Source organism: Ambystoma mexicanum, chromosome 5p (assembly GCF_040938575.1).
Source record: "Ambystoma mexicanum isolate Mex_15411 chromosome 5p, UKY_AmexF1_1, whole genome shotgun sequence".
NCBI lineage: Eukaryota > Metazoa > Chordata > Amphibia > Caudata > Ambystomatidae > Ambystoma > Ambystoma mexicanum.
This window is the reverse complement of record NC_090930.1, coordinates 158,900,285-158,912,848: the sequence shown is the minus strand read 5'-3', so window position 1 is coordinate 158,912,848 and position 12,564 is coordinate 158,900,285. Positions and strand designations below refer to the sequence as shown.

Here is a 12,564-nt window from a genome sequence, read left to right as displayed (position 1 = left end):
CTCAACTCTTATTCTGGCTTTTCTCTTCCTCTCCCCAGCTGATCTGTCTGATTTGGCACCGTGCACCTGGTTACCCTCTGATTTCGGGCTCAGCTCTTTGCCCTCCCAGCCACACACCTGCACTGTCCCCTGGCAACCATTGCACTTGGGTCTGTATCTGTTACCCTACAGCCCCCTTCCTGCACATATTTTGACACCCATTGTCTACACCTTATTCTTGCACTTACCACCTGCTGGCTGCACTACCTGTTGTTGTTCTTTCATGAGTTCACCACTTTCCCCTCCTCCCCTGCCCCTCGCTCTTTCCCCCTCCCCCTCCCCTGCACTTGCACGTTCTCAATGTCACTGGGCCAAGTAAGATCGTTTTCTGTCCCCCCTTGTTCCCTCTCCCTTGCCTCGTCACGCTTTGAAACACTTGTGAGGGGGGGCAATACAAATAAAACATTATATCATAACGTGCTTAATACCAGAGACCAGTCGTTAAGCGCAGGGCCGGGATTTGAACCTGTGCTGCTCTGCGTTGCTCTGCCACTGAGCTATCCTCCCGGCCCGGTAGAAACAGATTAAATACCATGTAATGGATATAATGCAGGCAGATTTTCAGAAACACCCTGCACAGTATTTCTGGGGCTCCACATCCGTTACCACTAACCCGGCAGAAGTCTCACAGCCCGGCGCAGACTCAATATGCCTGCATGCGGTAGCAGAGATTTCGGTCAAAATTCAGCAAATCTATAATGATCCCCTCTTTGTTTCATCTGTTTCAATACTTCTTTTAACAGAAAGAGGAATACATTAGCCTCATTACTTATTGAGTCCAAACTTAGTGCATACTCAAGCTCTTGAAGCCGCTCAGCTGAGGACTCGTGTCTGGCATTTGTGCATAGCCTGCTGTTGCCGGTTCTTATCCCGGCGGGTGCCCAAGGTAGATATATTGAGTACCACACATTGGGTAATGATATCAACTAGTATTACAGTGCTTTGATGCCCTCGGGTGAGCTATTGCCATATAGAAACTGGTAATATTATCATTAAAAGAGCTCCAAGAATGGATGTTATCGCTCTACTGCTACTCTTCCCAAATCTGCTGATAGGCGCTAAACTCTGGAATGTGAAGCCTCATCCTCTTGCAATGTAAAGGGCATTTCTTTAATAGATTCAGCGCCCAGATGCCTCCGGGTTTGGTGCGCTATACGAATTACAAAATAAACAAATAAGTAAATAAATATAAAAGCAGTAGATCTCCTTAACACCTGCAGTGCCTGATTCTCATAGATGTGCACTGTTGGAAATCAGAAGATCCCCATGAGGGATTCAGATTTGCCCCTGCTGCCTTGTAGCTGATTCTATCGAGTGGATGTGTCACTGGTTCATTGCTGGCCCACCACATGGGGGCAGCCTGCACTTTGCAAGTGGGATTCCTGCCAGAGATACCTCAAGACTATGGGCCTCATCACGAGTTTGGCGGTAACGCCGGCGCTAAAAGCACTGGCATTATTAGCCCTAACGCCAAACCCACCGACGCTATTAGTGCCGGATCACGGGTTTGGCGGAACGGGAATTGTCCATTTCCCATTGAGCCCATTCCCCATTGGGCTCAATGGGGACATTTTGCACTTTTACCGCTGGCGGAATTCCCGCCGAAGGTAAACGCGCCGAAATCGGCAAATACTCGTCAGATTTCCCCCCAGCTCAGAGCTGGGGGGAAATCAGCCGAAGCCGTGATTTGGCAGACCCTTAAATGCGGCGGTAACAGCGCTACCGCCGCATGTAAGGGCTACTGCCAAACTCATGATGATGCCCTTTATCTTTACAAAGGTCAATAGACTGACTGCTATTACATTGAATTCAATTAGCAGTAACACGCTTAGGTGAGGGAGGATAGCTCAGGGACAACACGTTTGTCTTGGAAGCAAGACAACACAGCAGAACACAGGTTTGAATACAGATCCTGCACTTAGAAACCACTCGTTGGCTTTAAGCACGTTATAAAAGAACAATTATAATCCAGCATAAAGTGGGACATGAAAAGCTGATATTTCTGTTACAAGCCAGAAAGCCTAAACCTGCAAATCATTATGTATCGCATTTGCACAAGAACATCTCCGAGATGCCCCAGGCCTCTCCAGATGTGTTCCAGTTGAGGGTTTGCAAATCAGGTACAAGCTAGCAGGTGCAAACCTGAGATACTCACTGGCCTCTCGTTATTTACTCCAGTGCAGGTCATTGTAAATTAGGCCCCGAGCGATATGCCCTGAGGGCCCCAAACCCGGGCACTCAAATCGCGGGTGCCCGTTTTATATTTGCCCTGAGGATCCCGGGTTTTGGGGAAGGTGGAGAGAGCGAGAGTAGGTTAAAAACATAACAAAGCGTGATATTTGGTGCAAACGATGTTCGACGAACTTGGAACTGCTCCGTCCAGCCCACTCCCCATTGCGAGATTGGCTTTAGTCAGTAGTAAGAGCAGCATGCGCGCAGTACCTGCAAGTAAATCTTTCTTAATCCAGGAATGCAGTCCCCGATTCTGCCTGAAGCCAGCCTTCCGATTCCTGAAGTCGCTCCAATGCATACCAAAAGGATCCATTCTGGTTCTCCATGAAACCTCTGCTCAACATGTTTCATCTAAAGGGAAAAGCAAAAAAGTGAGTACATTTTTTTGCCAAACGATTTGAACCATGCAGTTTGGGCAACGGGCAAGCAAAATTGGTTAGTTGGAAATTTGAAGCATCCATACTTGGAAAATGCACCCCAAAAAAAATCAGCAGCACAGGTTGTGACAAATTGACTTATGCTCTACAGGAGGTTCAGGGCGGGTAGTGCCTGAACTGTCTACACAGTACCCGCACTTCTACAAACCTACAGTGATCCCAATCATAAAAGTAAAACAGGCAGAGCTAAGAGATACAGCTCCTTTGCCTTTTGTGGTAATGTGGGCCGATGGGAAGGCTTTGGGAAGGTGATCCAGTAGCAACCCTATCACCAATTGTACAACAGTTCCAAAAAAAAAAAGAATGTCCAACTAAGATTCTATTAAAATGTATATTTTAATTACACAAATCAACTGTACACTCAACTATCAAAAATACTATAAAGACCCACCCATATAAAAGGAAGTCAGAGAAATGCAGAATACTTAGCAAGGAGGAAAAACAGGTTGGAAATGCAACAAGGAGGTCAAAAGGGATAAACCATTCTCTAGAGCCCTAAAAGTTGGATCTGGGGCACATGGTCACTTAAAGGGCCTGATTCCAATCTTTGTTGCTTCAATAGTGTTGAACCGGAGTTCGGACAGTGGTGCTTGCTGGGTTGAACAGGGGTTAGGGTGCCGAATTGCACCGATCCCAAATGAGTGATTACAACGAGTTTGCTGTGCGTTTCAAGGCGCTGTTGAGTGATTCAGTTCAAATGGATCACCAGGAGGGATTTGACGATCAAGCGTGATTCTAAAATACCCAATGGTCGAAGTTGGCGGGAGTGGTCGGGAGCAGTGTTCCTCTACTTCTTTTAATTACGTTTTACTGTTCCTATACTTTTATTTGAAAAAGAAACCGTTCCGGATCGGTTTCGTTTTAAAAAAAAAGTGTAGGAAGAAGTTGAATCTTGCACTTTCGGTGCACTGCACAGAACATTTCCTGAAAGAGCAGGCACATGTGTTTTGGGGTTTTTATTGTGCATGGGAGGGGGCGCCGTGATGGCGTCTGTGGGGAACGGTGCAGGCAAGTAGAGAACAAAGTTCCACTACTTCTTTTCGTACACTTCGACCACTGTGAATACCGCTGGGTTGAGACAATGTGTAATGCAATGGTCCAGTGGTCCGAGTCGAGCTGCAATGCAAAGTCCTGGTGATATGATATGATATGATATTTTATTTATATCGCGCTCGTACACAGGTGTTTCAGAGCACGACCAGGCAAAGGGAGGGGAACAGGGGAGAAAACAAAAACAACAATCTTACTAGGCCCAGTGACATTGAGAACGCGCAAGTGCATGGGGAAGGGGAAAGGGAGAGGACAAGATAAATGATAAGTAAATAAATAAATAAGGTGATCCAAAACAGTGGTAGTGCAGCCTGTGAGTGGCCAAGTGCAAGGTTAGTCAAATAGGGAGTATCTGATAAGTGCAGAACAAGAGTGGGGGGACCTGTATGGGTACAGATATAGGCCCCAGTGCAAGGGGTGGCCCGGAGGCAGTGCAGAAGGATGGCAGGGTGAACAGGTACCTGGGCCCGAAGGACAGAGGGTGGCCAGGTGCAGCATTGCCGAGAGAGAAAGCAGATCAGCAGCGGAGAATAGGGGCAAAGGCAGAGGCGAAGAGGAAGGTCTTGAGGAGCTTCCGGAACTGTAGATGGTTCTCCTCATGTGTCAAGGTGGCATGTAGGCAGTTCCAGGGGGAGGCCCTCACCGAAGACAGAGATCTACCACTAGCTTGTTTCTTTGAAAAACGACTGACCCTGAGGGAGTTAGAGGTAGAGGAGCGAAGGGCTCTGGAGGGGAGGTATTTACGGAGGGATAGTTGACGGTAATTTGGATCCAGGCCCCAGAAAGCCTTGTGGACAATGCAAAGGGTTTCAAATTTAATCCTTTCAACCACAGGGAGCCAACGAAGGGATTTCAGAGCTGGAGAGATACGGTATAATGATTCAGTGATTAGTACAAGGCAGCATTTCTAAGTTATCTACACTTGGCGCTCATGCTCAAGCCGGACAAGTGGCAGGTGTGAACGAGAGGGTGTTTCACTGCCTACACCCTGGGGATCCCTTACTCAGGTGGCCAGGGCACAGCCATCACCTTTGGATCCAGACCCTGTGGGTGAACAAGTGTGGGAGGATCACCTGGGTGAGGGGTCCTCGGGGAGTGGGGTAGGAATGCCTAATGGAGAGACATGGTATCCCCCCTTTCAAATACACCCATCCCATCCTATTTTATAGGATATTCCAACTTCCTAGAACCCCCCTTTCCACACAAACACTGAGCCGAGGAAGAGGAGGTTTGAGGCTGAAAGGAATACCATCCATGCAATACATTGGACTTGTCCCACTAATAAGATCAGGCAGTATCACGCACTTGACCATAATTACAAACACCTGGTACCTATTAACTCTCCCCACATGATTAAAAGGTGGAACACTGAGACACACTCTGCGCATGGTTATGTACAAGAAGGAACAGTTCTTCTAGGGTAACGATGAACCAGGTGGAGCAGAAAGACAGGCTGAGGGACGGAACAGAGGTACTGAGAAATCTTGGCCACCCCAGCGAGAGATCGTTACCTCCGAAGGGCCATGAAGGTTGTGCAAGGAAGCCCAGCCAGAGAGAAGAGACAAACCTCTTTTGTGTTTTTGTAGCAGCCACCCTCCCAGGTGAACGGCAGAGTTGGGGAGGTGCAGAGGCAGTTGTGGTATCAGCCGTGACTTCAGGATCAAAGCCACGAAAGATGAAAATGACTTAACACAGCCGGAGAGTGGTTTGAAAGCAATACAAGTCTGGTGTGTGTTAATGAAACTTGATGGCAACAGTATCCTACGAATCAAGGTTGCATGAATGCCGATAAGATGCAAGAGAAAGCAAAGCATTGTAAAGAACTGTAAATTAAAGATACAAAGTAATAGAGTGGTCCGGCCAAAGAATATTGCCCAATTGAAAGTCTCTGTGAAATGTCTGATGCAGTAGATGCGGCGTGAAGAGAAAGAAACTTAGATGCAAGAGTTGAACTTTAGTTAGGTTTGATCCTTGAACTTTGAAATAAGTACTGTGCTCAAAACTACATTTACCAAGGGGCCTTGGTGTAGGAGATGAAAAGTGATGTTTGAGGAAAGAAGGTCGAAGTGGTCATGCCGAGGTAAGAGCAAAAGCCTTGCAGTTTCAAAAGTCTTTGACAGCAGAAGGAAAGTGAAAGGAGGCTTGAGCCCGATGGAGGGAAGCCTATCAAGGTGTGATTGAAGCTTGGGGAAGGGAACCCCCACAAATTGTGATTGAAAGGTTTGAGCCCGGCGGAGGGAAACCTGTACTGAGTTGTGGTAACCAGAAGGAAAAACACTTTTGTTGATTTGTATTACAAGGTAAAAGGTGACCTGGGCTGGAGTGAGAGAAAGCAGAGAGGTCCAGCGGATAAACTAGTGACTTTTACTGAACTAAAAGTCACTAGTTTATCCGCTGCAGTAAAAGTCACTAGTTTATCCGCTGGACCTCTCTGCTTTCTCTCACTCCAGCCCAGGTCACCTTTTACCTTGTAATACAAATCAACAAAAGTTTTTTTCCTTCTGGTTACCACAAGTGAGCCCTTATCCACAAAACAAACAGCATCCTTGTGTCCGAAGCCAAAGTGTGTCACAAGGTCCAAGTGTGCCACCTTTCCCCATGCTACAAAACGTGCGGAAGGGAGTTTACTCAGCCATAATGACATTTCTTTTGAACACTGATTTTCCTTTTTGCATTACACATTCACTTTACACGTTTATAGTATTAGAAAGAGGGCATGCATTAGGTTTATTAGTATAGGCCATTTTATTTTGACTAAGGATTGACTAGGACTGTAGTTTCATTTTGTTTGATGGTCGAGAATACTCCAATGGCAAGATAGGAGTTTTCCAACCCCTTTTCAACCATCAATAAACGTTTTGAAACTTGCAGCGCTCGTGTCAGTTTCTACTTGTGATACCATGCCTGCCTCACACAGGGTTCTGGCGGGTTGATGCAGTGTTCCGCTTATTTTGATGATACGAACACAGAGGATTGAAGACCAAGTGAGTGCCAAAGGCATAAATGTTGGATCCTTCTGGTTCAAATTTGGTGAACATGGCTTGAATGCAGTTCGCTCAATGTGATGAAGTGAATACAGGCATCCTGGCTGTTCTGGCTCTCAGGATAATCTGAGATCCACTACAGACAGTTTAAAGGACCAGGTGAATCTTTTCTGCCTCTGTTCTCACAGCCAAGAGTGGTTTGCAAGCAGAATGGCAGGCCTTGGTCTACAGCAAGAGTCACCCCCAATGGGTGTTTTTAGGGATCAGAGGCTGTCCCTACCTTAGAGGACTCCGTCTTCAGCTCAATTGCTGAGGACTTTGGAATGATCAATGCTCCTAAAATAGACCCACATGAATTCTTTCTTAAATCCTAGATTGTCCAAAGGGAACAAATGAAAGTATGGGATACCCCCTCTTTTACAGGCAAAAAGCCACATTGGAAGAAAGCAAGTCTGCTTTAAGGTGTCCAATCCCTCTCTTTGTGACAAGAGGTCCTTGCCTGGCTGCATCAAACCCAAAGAGCTTTTTGCTAAAAGAAGTGTAGGAGACAAGAAGGAAGGAGAGGTACAGAGAAATGCAAGATGGTGCAATCCGTCCTCATTCATGCTGAACTCCTTCTTGCTACACTCGTAGCATTAAAGCTCTTTTGGTATGCCACACCCTGGGAGAGGCTAATCCTTGTGTTTAGTGGGTGTCCTCTAAAGCATGCTGCTGCTGAGAGCCTTTTGGGGTGGAGAGAGGTGTTACCTTTCCTCACAAAGGATCAAAGAGAGGCAGCTCCCACTGGCTACTGTCCTGCTAGTTGCAGCAGAGACAAGCCAGTGTAGTGAGAATTCTCACATCCTCTCCATGGCTGGCCTAGGTCTGCAGTGTTAACAATATGTATGATGCAGATCTGAGGTGGTTATAATAATTATGTAACGTACCAGCCGGGAAACCCAAAACTCAGGTAGGGCTGTTGTTTTTTGATGATCAAACTGCCACCAGGATTGTAGCCCACAAAAATATGTAGTATTGGAACAGAGGTGTAGATTTTAAATGCAGACCCTGCACTTCATTGCCTTTGCTGTCACCGCAGCTATCGAACAGGGCACCTGTGACCACCTAACTTGCTCTCTACCACTAAAGAGCAGGCACTGCCGATCAGGATACTGATGCAGAGGGACAGAAGTGTACACCAAGCTTTTGGCACAGAGTTTGATGAAAAGTGGGTCTGGTTAGCAGACCACCCTTTCTGAGATGGAATTACCTGCATCCTTTTATTCTTGATAAAAATCAAAAAGAGAGAGGGCTTATACACCCTTGCCAGATGGCAATCCTTCACACAAGTATGACACCTTTTACTCTTCCGACGATTTGGACTATAATGGACTACAATTGCCATCAGTCTGCATTGGTAATGGTGAGGTATCTTGGGAGTCAAAGTCCAAACCATCTGGCAAGCTGAATGTTACAAACTCCTGCGCTTGAGAAACGGGCACCATTTGGAGGTAGTTAAGGGCAATGATCACTACCCATCTGTTCCTACACCCCCCTGCAAGATTCTATGGAACACTCTGATTAAGACAATCAGATGAATGACTTCTTTATTAATTAAAAATGGCTTCAACTTGTTTCCAGTTTTAGTAAATGGTTGGTTTTGCCAATCAATAGCCAGTTAACATATGGAAAGTTTTCAGATTCATTTATTCTTTAACAAGATGTTTTTATTGAATGAAAAAAGTTGTATAGTGTTTGAAAAACAATAAATTGATGTGCTGTGACAGATTTGTATTAAAAAAACAGTTAATTAATGATTTCAAGGAATATATTCCACAGACACTTCATGTCTTGGGCTTTTAAAAAATAAAGGACATGTAGACAAGAGAATGAAGGCAGGTCAGTCAGTTTCAAGATAACCACATCTTTCACGTATATAAGGATATGCATAACCTCACTCCAGAATTATCTTAAGCGGAGTAGTCTGAGGTCAACACAATTTCAAAGCACATTATCTAGCTGCCAACCCACTAGTAAGAAATCCTGAAGCATGTAGTCTAAACATATCCGATTTGTTGTCCAATATGATATATGGGCTCCTTATTTTCAAATATTTAGAGAATCCATTTTTAATGATATAATATGATATGATATGATAAGGCATTTATAACGCACCTATACGCAAGTGTTTCAAGGCGCGACGCTACTAGGCCAAGTGTCATTTAGATCGCACAAGTGTATGGGAAGGCGGAAGAGGAAAAGTGCAGAGAAGGGTGGAGACAGTGCAGTACATGGGGGAAAAAATAAACAATGTGAGAAGTAGGGCCAGCTGGTGGCAACTGTAAGGGTAAGTGCAGACATCAGGTGTCAAGTGCTGGTGGGGGACTGTAGGGATACAGAAAACAGTCCCCAAGTGCAGGGGTTACCAGGGAGGCAGTGCAGGTGTGCAACTGGCAGGGGAGGGGACTTGGGCCCGAGATCAGAGGGTGCCCAGGTAACCAGTACAGTTCAGCCAGGAATTAAGCAGGGGAGAGGAGGAGAGAAAGCAGAAGCAAAGAGGAAGGTTTTGAGGTGCTTCCGGAACCGTAGATGGTTCTCCTCAAGTTTCAGGGAGGCAGGGAGGTTATTCCAAAATAGTCTCAATTGTTTCCATATGCACCACCTGCTGAATTCCAGTCCATCCTGCAGTGATTGTAGGCCGTCCCTTTGTCTTGCAAAACTGAGCCAGAGACACATGCTTAGCTACCAAAAGATGCCTGACCAAAGCACTCCTCGTCAACCCCAGGGAAGTGTCCTGTGTCCTCATACATGTGTCTCGGGAGACCCACCAAACAGCTGAGAGGAAGGTCGACCCCAAATGTGTTTCCAGTATATGTTTATAACCGGGAAAGTTTCCGATTACACAATAATACATGCATTGGCAGGCGTGATTGGCCGGTCGAATTGAAAGGCCTGAGCAAAGAGAGGATTATTACCGGTTGATCAATTCCTCTGCCGCGAGTGTTATTGCTATTAGCATCCGGGGTAAACTCCTGAGGCACACATTGCGTATTTACCCGAAAGAATAAAGTGCAGTAAGCACGTGGGTTGTGATATATATGACTGGCATTAAAATGGAAGAAGGAGCTCAGAGCAGAGGCACTTTTTCATGTCCATGGCCAGGCACGCTGAAGAAAGCGGATCAGAGGAGGAAGCAGCAAATAACATGGGATCACGTGGGAAAACCCCAAAAACAGAGGTAAGGAGGTGTGAGTTGGGGGAGGCAGCCGGGCGGTCAGAGGATAGGGATAGGGCCATTGAAAGCGTAAAGCAGGGAAATGCAAATGGGTGCGTGAAGCTCTCCACTCTCTTTGAATGCTGGCTTGGATTGTTAGTTTCAGCCCAGGATCCGAGTGAGCTGATTGGTCCGCGCTTTACCCTGGGTACTAATAAATATTGTTTCAAATAATCCATGCTATTATAGTCAGATTTCATGTGATTGGACTTCCTATGTTTTCATGGGGAAGAGAGGAAGGACTACAATACCCCTAGAGATTACAGGTGTTCCGTATTTTGTAGTTGTTCATTCTGCATAACATATTTCCTTCCCTGGACATTTCTTTTACAAATCATTGCTACCTAGTGCTAATTTAGGACTTCAATTCCCAGAATGCATTAGTCTACTAAAAGGAAGCCCCACCTGAAAACATGGGGCCTCATTCCGAGTAGGGCGGTAAGGGATACCGGGCACTGGTAAGGAGACCGGTGCCGGTAATCCCTTATCACCCTACTACGAGGTCCCTTAGCGGGTCCCTTCCTTACTGCCTGGTCTGACCAGGTGTTAAGGACAGGACCCGTTAAGGGACTTCAGAGCTAATAACGGTACCGCAAATTGCAGTACCATTATTAGCTACTTCCCCATTCCCATTGAGCCCTATAGGGGCTCAATTGGGAATGGGGAATGGTTTTTTCAATGGGGACTTACCGGTCCCACAAAGGTCGGACTACACCGGTAAGTCCCCATTGAACGAGACCGGTGCCGGTACCGGTATTGGAGGCAGTCATGGCACAAATAGCGCCATGACTACCTCCAATCTCGGAATGAGGCCCATGGTGTCTCTGTGGTATCATGTTTAAAGATGTTAAGGCAGGTGCTCTTTTACCAGTCTTTAGCTCCTCCTCCTAAAGCACGTTCTCATGACTTCATCAATCTTCAGGGAGGCTGAGTTTCTTAGTTATTTCAGGCAGGTCTGCATTTCTTTTTCAGGTGTGGCAAGTTAATTAGTTCTGAGGATTCTGGTACTTGTATTTTTTGCACTTGATTTTGCTGGCAGGTGACTGGAAACAACTCCCTCCATAGCACATAGCCTGTCTATACATTTATTAAGTGAACCCAATTGACTATCGGTGATAGTTGAATTTAGAAGTGTGCTCAACAACCTCTCTGTGAAACTCAGATTTAGAAATAACCAACAGTATAGCTGTGTAATTTAGAATCTAAATCGGTGACTAATAATCTACAAAGTTGATTTATATCCATGCCTAATACCCTCCCTGCATAAAGATGAATTGAAAGAAGTCCACCACTACCGTGCCCTATTCAATCCAAATAGTATAACTAACAGTGTAGCTGTGTAATATAGAATCTAAAATTGTGACTAATAATCTAATACCCCCTCTAAGCAAATTGAATCTAGAGGCTGACCGAATATCTTCTCTGTGTACAGGTGAACTTAGAAGTGTACCCAATAAACTAAAATCACCTCTGTTTACAATTCTATCTAGAAAACCACCAATAGTCTAGTATCATCTTCAAGCAATTGAACCTTGAGGTGTGCCTAAAAGAGTGTCACCACCACCGCTCCTCAGAACTACAATCAGAAAGCCCTCCTAAATCAACCTAAAAGCTCGCACCAATCATGAGTGCACCCACTCCTCAAGAGTCAGTCAGAAACAAACCCCGTGGACCACCCCCACTCTCCTATCTGCCTTCCCTCCCGCCCCCCCCTCCCAAATCTCTCCAACCTCCTTCGCACTCCCTGCCTTTCCCCTCTCCAAACACCAAGCCAGGGGGGCACGATGGCGAACCACTCACCCCAAGACCACTCATCCCCTGAACCCAACCCACCTCCCACCAGCATTACCCATACCCGCTCCCCTCACTATAATTCCTGGCACACCCCACCCTGCATTCTCCCACCTCCCACCCTCCCCTCATACCCCTGCCACCCTCCCCCCGACCTCACCCTTTCCCCTCCCTAAAAACTGCACGCCTAGCCCTAGCAAGAACTGAAGCTGCATTCCTCTCCCCCTCCGACCCCCCTACTCTCTCCCACACACCAGTCGCAGCAAAGAAACTAAAGAGGAAACGTTCCTTGTCCCCTTCAATCTCTCAGCACTCCTCACCTCCCTTGTCTCGACCCATCACCTCTATCCCGCAAACTCCTCCTTCCCCCATGGCTTCTCCCTGCCTGAAACCCCTCTCCCTCGATTTCACATCACCTGCAACTGAAACTCATAACCGCCAACACCCCTCCTTCAAATCCCCCAACCCAAACCCGATCATCCCATCACACGCAGCCTTCCAACCCCACCCGAAGCCTGCCAATCTCTCTGCTCGCCCACTATTCCCATCTATCATCACCCACCCTACCCACCTCCGTCCACCCTCTCCTCCATCGCCCCATCCCGCTCCAGCACCAAGACCATCCTTGGCTGCCGATGTGAACTGCACCCTATTTAACGCCCGATCTGTGGCAAAAAACAGACATTGCATCTTTGATCTCCTCGTCTCAGTCAAACCAGACCTAGTTTTCATCACTGAAACCTGGATCTCTGACGACTTCGGCCGAATCGCTAATGAA

At 46.5% G+C, this 12,564-nt stretch overlaps 1 protein-coding gene across 1 annotated transcript in view; it reads right to left on the bottom strand.

Annotated features, from left to right (window-relative positions):
- The window catches only part of SLC16A2 (solute carrier family 16 member 2), an 803,764-nt gene that overhangs the window by 151,025 nt on the left and 640,175 nt on the right, over positions 1 to 12,564 (bottom strand). Inside the window, exon 4 of the mRNA XM_069612570.1 lies at positions 2,482 to 2,622. Within this exon, the coding sequence (XP_069468671.1) occupies positions 2,482 to 2,622 (141 nt within the window). The remainder of the gene's footprint in view (positions 1 to 2,481; positions 2,623 to 12,564) is intronic.